This window comes from Garra rufa, chromosome 14 (assembly GCF_049309525.1).
Source record: "Garra rufa chromosome 14, GarRuf1.0, whole genome shotgun sequence".
In the NCBI taxonomy this organism is placed as follows: domain Eukaryota; kingdom Metazoa; phylum Chordata; class Actinopteri; order Cypriniformes; family Cyprinidae; genus Garra; species Garra rufa.
In genome coordinates, this window is record NC_133374.1 from 19,550,679 (window position 1) to 19,556,678 (window position 6,000).

The window sequence follows — 6,000 nt, forward strand, 5'->3', positions numbered from 1 at the left end:
GTTGATGCTAAAATCTGGGTCAGCGGTCCCTTTTACACGTGTTCAGAGCTCCCGACAGGGGCAGCAGGAGTCCGTAACAAAACGCTCCACATGGCAACCGATAGAGAGGCCTGAATGCATGCTAGAATGAGATGTGTGCTGGGGGAAATAGAGCAGATGGAACACCTGATGAAATGTATGTTAGCCCCCAAAGCTACCATCAGAGGAACAGGGTCAGTAGTGTATTTCCATTGTTGCCTTAAGCCTGTGTGACCACCACTCATTTGCATTGAATGACGAATGTGTCCTTTTCCTCCACAGATGCAGGGACCGTCTGGCTGGTAGATGCCTGCAGGCTGTCAATGCGTGGTGTTCCTGGAGACCGTCTTTAAGGAGAAGTGTTTGGGGTGAGCTGCTGACCGCCCTGCAAGCCGGACCCGGCGTCCTATATCTGATCTCCTGCCAAGGAGACAGCAGTTGCTGCACACTCTACACCTGACCCCCACCCCCGCCCCGTCCCGTCTTCGCCGTCACCATGGTGCTGTCACAGAGGCAACGTGACGAGCTGTAAGTTCACATATACAATGGTGAATCTCTCTGTGTGTAATAGACATCATCATAATCATTTGAGGAGTGCTCATACCTCATTAAACCTTTGACCACAGTCAAGTACAGTATGGATTTATCCAGGAGTTTGACAGCTGAAAAGATCACTGGTTCACTCATGAAGAATCAATGAGCAGATGTCTACAGGAGGTCTAGACAAAGCCTGGACATGAATATCCCTTTTGTGTCCTGTCAGGATAGATGTTGTTATTTTCAGACACTGTGAGAAATTTTTCAATACATTGACACAACATGTGCAATTTTAATCTGGTCGCTGAAAAAGAGCTGTGGTTTGGTCTGGTTATTGAGTTGCCTTGCAGCTATATGAGGATAAATTTGGCCTGAGGTCCCGAACACAGTGTAATTAACCTTCGAACGTGCATGAGGTGGACAGATAAGCGCTTTTAATCATCAGTATGAGGTAATGAGGAAGAGATTAAAACCAGTTGAATATGTAAAGCTGTTTACCCCTCCTCCATAGCCGAGAATGTAGCGTGGCTTTCCATGAACAACCTAATGAAGGTATTGATTGCAGGAGCTTATCTTTTGTTATCCTGACAGAAACGTGAGAAATGTATCCACATCTGCTCTGTGTGTTTGGATGTTGATTTGGAGGGTTACTGTGACTCTAATACTGTGTTCTACAACCTGAAATGGCGTTTTGGTTATGCTGCCAAAGTGGCTTTGTTTTACCACATCCTAAGAGAGCATTGCACATCCAAGATGGCGCACAACATGATAATTTTTTTTTTTACAAAATTTGAGTGCCTTTTAAGTATTGTATAGGCTAATTAGAGTATCATACAACACGCTTGCCAACATGCTCCTGTCAGTAAACTGCAAAAGTGCCATTTGTGAGCCATGTGAAGTTTGAGCTTTCAGACTGAGTTCATGAGGCTCCATGAAAGCCTTAGAAAGCGGCTGCCTATGTAGGCAATGAGGCAGCTCAGGATTTGGACCAGAGCTTTAGTGTTACATTCTTAAAGGATAAGTTCATTTCCAAAATAAAAAAATTCCTGATTGTTTACTCAGCCCCTTGTCATCCAAGATGTTCATGTTTTTCTTTCTTCAATCGAAAAGAAATGAAGGTTTTGAGGAAAACATTCCAGGATTTTTCTCCATATTGTGGACTTCAAGAAGAGTCAATGGGTTGAAGGTCAATATTGGAGTTTCAATACAGCTTCAAAGGGCTGTACACAATCCCAGCTGAGGGGTCTCTTATCGTCTCCTACGATAAAAATTAATGGCTAATGCGGTGGCTTTGACGTGCGTAAACGTATCAACATCCAGTGTTTCCCCTACCATTATCTTAGGGGGGCGCCCCGCCCCCCCAACGGCACCCCCGCCCCCCTTGAATGTCAAGTTCATTTTATTTTTGATATAGCGTCAGATCACAATAGAAGTCATTAAGGTTATCTTTCCTATAGAACAGGGCTATACATTGTTCTTTTATTAAACAAACTAAATTGCCTTGTGTTATTTATCTTATTTACACGAAGGCATGTCATTTCTGTCTTTACATGATCGCGTGTTTACAATGTCTCATCTGCGAAAACACAGACGGGATCGCGGACTCCATTCATAAAAACCGAATCTACTATAGCACGAAATGCCACGTAAATTCGTCGATTTTTGGATTAATAAATCAAAAGTTGGTCTGTTACTTCATTCAAATCGCGATATGGACTAGTGTCTGTGAAAACTGAAATGCAAAAAGACCGTTTCAATATGAATCCTGCATGCTCCGTTTGCCTCTGTATGTATGAATGGTGGAGATGCGCTTTTACAACACTCATACTGAAGCACACGTGACGCTCCCGCTAATTTTGGGCATTTGCATCTCGCATGAACAGATAAACTCAATATCCAAAGCTGCTGTGAGTGTCACTTTTACCGTTTCATTTGAGAAAACTAGCATCATAACATGCTGTACACACACAGAAACTTCAAGGCAACCTGTCAAAATAAAAGTAACATGTAACAGAACATTAGTCTTGTATTACTTTTGTACAGTATAATGTAGTTGTTTATATATTCCTATTTAAATAATTGACATGAAACAATATATATGATAAAAATAAATATAACAAGATTAACCACTTAATTGTAGAAAAAATACTACAATTATTATTTAAATGTTAAATTATTATTATTTATTGATTTTAACAGTAAACCTCTGTTTGTTTGCCAAAAATTAAAAGGGTTTATTTTTCATTTGGTTAAAAATAAATAAATGTTTATACTTTTAATTTGATTATGAGAAAAAATAATACACAAGAATTAAAAAAAAAAAAAAAAGCAAAAGTTGGTAGAGCCCTATTGTTCAAAATGTTAAAATAGAGAGTTTTGGACTTATTTTTCCACTGAATAAGTCTATAATAATGTTTTCGTTATTTCACAAAGTAGGGTAAAGTACCGGGGGAAAAAAAGTAACGTTGGCTACCGGCGCCCCCCCCCCCCCCCCCAACACTGGAAACCTAGGGGAAACACTGAACATCTATCGAGTTATCGCGAGAGGAAAAAATGCTTTTGTTGCATAACATTGGTTAATGGAAATGCCATCATTCCGCAATAGCTTTTTATCAACATTTAGAAAACTTACAAATCTGTAATGGATATGCACCTACTGATGTCGACTGATTTTGAAGTTGGAGGAGAAAATGAGATGGAGTTTTTTCACCCTACCCTACCTTTTTAAACTGGAGTATACAGAAGAACTAACCACATGTGGCCTTTCCAACGTGATTTCATAATGCATCAAGTCATAAACACACAGTGCAGAGCTAGATGAGCATGTGTGGTTAAAAGTATATAATTTTTATTTATTTATTTTTTCAATGACCTGTCATTGCACTACACAAGACCTTTATTTCTCGGCTGGGATCATGTAGAGCCCTTTGAAGCTGAATTGAAAATGCAATTTGGACCTTTAACCCGTTAATCTCCATTGAAGTCCACTATATGGAGAAAAATCCTGGAAGGTTTTTCTCAAAAACCTAAGCATCTTAGATGACATGGGGGGGGGGGGGGTGAGGACATTATCAGGAAACCTTTATTCTGAAAGTGAACTAATTCTTTAAATGAAACTCTTGCGGTTGATTTATAAATGCCTTGTTTTGTAAATTTTCAGTTGAATGTTACTTGGGTCAAAAAGAAAAATGAAAATTGTGGTGCTGTTGAAAGGATGTTAACTTCCCACTCTGCATAGATTGACTAGCATGAATGTGAATAGTCCTGCTAGACTGGCAGCAAATGCTGGGTGGTTTTTGTGAATACTGGTGGAATACCAGGGGGCATCTTGATGCATTACTGCTGAATTCATAAGGACAATAGTAGGGGAGAAATAGAGGCAGTGACAAGCTGACTGCCTGCCTCAACTGTTTATTTTCCTCTTTGGCAGATTTCATACAGAGCACATGAATGGAATCTGTGTTGTTTAAGTTATTCAGGCTTTTCTCAATGCATACAGCTCAGCTGCTGGCCATACAGAAATAATACTTGAACTCTTTCAAAATCTTTTCTGGGGCACGCAAAGAGCTTTTGTTCTTTTTGGCCTGCTCTTTATATTTGATTTATTCTGAGCTTTAAACTTTATCTTACTTGCCTGGCTATTTTTTACTTATTTTAAATGAATTTTGTTCATTTGCAGCACGGTAACCTAAGAGCAATGCCTGTTTCATTTATTTAAAAAAAAAAAGTGTCAGGATTCCTGGTGATTTTTATCTTGGTCATACGGTTGCACAACATCTTACAAAGGCTATATATAGTTACAAACTCATAATAGAGTCACTCATACAAGAGCACATTGTGTTTGTGTACTGAACGCTTGGCAGATTGAAGCCTGCAAGGGTTTGTTGTAAAAATACACACAGTGCATTACTCGGTAGACACAAAGTGTTGGTATAAGGGAGATGGAAGGTTTGCTGTTCTCATGTTAACAGTGTCTCAGGAGTCATTGCTCTCCTGGAGCGAGAGTTTAACTCTCTCTGTGTGAGCTCATAGGTCAGGCTGCTCTTCCTATATTGCAGCTAAATATTGCTGTTGACTCTGCAGTTGAGATAAAATGTGCTCTCAGCTGGCTCTAGGCTCTCTGTATTTGATTGTAGTGCTTGAATCAGTTATAGATCTTACCTCCTTTGGCCTTGGGATTGTATTCTAATTAAACAGATTTGCAAGTTAATTGAGAAATGCTTTAAATACATAAATTATTGTTATTTTTATTATTTTTTTTTTAATGTATGTATATGGGCTGTTCTACAGAACTGGTGCAAACTGCTGTCCCACAACCAAAAAACACATTTAAAAGGCATTTTAGTATTCAAATCTTAGTTACTAAGATCCTTCTGTTAACTATTGAAACCCACAATAATATTTTAAATTTGAGTCAGTTTAATATATATCAAATCATCATTTATTGGGTATTTTTAATTGGGAGGTGGCTGTCACAAACCCTAACCCCTACATTTGAACTTATGCCAACAATATTCAAAAAAAATGATATGCAAGTTAAAATTCTGTAATGTGATAGTATGTAGTCACAACCGAAACATGGGATGTTTAGTCAAAAATAAAGTATATTGAATTATCAACTAAGATGTTATGATAGTGTTTGGTTCCATGCATAAATTAATGATCCACTTTATGCCTTTTACAAAGAAAGATTGGATTCAAAATAAAACAAATCTCATAAATCACACTTAAAATATTGTTATTGATTTTACCTCTAAAAACATTTAATAAAATATCCAAAAATATAGGTAGATGTAAACAATATCTTAATAGGTCAATATAGCCCTTGTTATTAAATTATATATTATTGTGTTTTGGTAGTGACAAATTTGGGGAGAGGGAAAAATATTCCAAAACTTTCTGAAAATACAATTTGAGAATTAACTGCCCGATTACTAGAAATGTGGACCTATATATATATATATATTAGGGCTGTCGAAAATAACGCGTTAACGGCGTTAATTATTTTGTTGTTAATTACGTCAAATTTTTTAACGCATTTCACGCATGCGCAGTGTGACGAATTATTTGTCAGGATTGGGGAGCTAGAGGCGAGATGGAGCAAGGTGAGCCTATGGACGGATTCAAATATAAAAAGAATGATGATGGTACAGTTAACAAGTACAAGCCTGGACGACAGCCCCTCTGCAACTGGAGTGGTTAGATTGAACGCGGATCTCTTCCAGTTGCGCCATCCGAGCCGTTATCGAAAGTAAAAGCGAAAGTCTTGTGTTGTTTCCACCAGCGCTACATTATTGATGGATGTCTAAAATATAAAAAATAAGGAGTAGCCTAAAACAGGCCCGATGCGGGCCCTGGCATAATATGAAAATGTGAAAATTATGTATCCTGTTATTTATATTTTGGTATGCATTTTAGAAAAAAAAAAGGGGGGGGGGGGGCTTA

The 6,000-nt window shown here is 38.2% G+C and overlaps 1 protein-coding gene across 1 annotated transcript in view; it reads left to right on the plus strand.

Moving 5' to 3' along the window:
- The window catches only part of pafah1b1a (platelet-activating factor acetylhydrolase 1b, regulatory subunit 1a), a 52,481-nt gene that overhangs the window by 10,550 nt on the left and 35,931 nt on the right, over positions 1 to 6,000 (plus strand). Inside the window, exon 2 of the mRNA XM_073817923.1 lies at positions 301 to 546. Within this exon, the coding sequence (XP_073674024.1) occupies positions 515 to 546 (32 nt within the window). The 5' untranslated portion in view covers positions 301 to 514. The remainder of the gene's footprint in view (positions 1 to 300; positions 547 to 6,000) is intronic.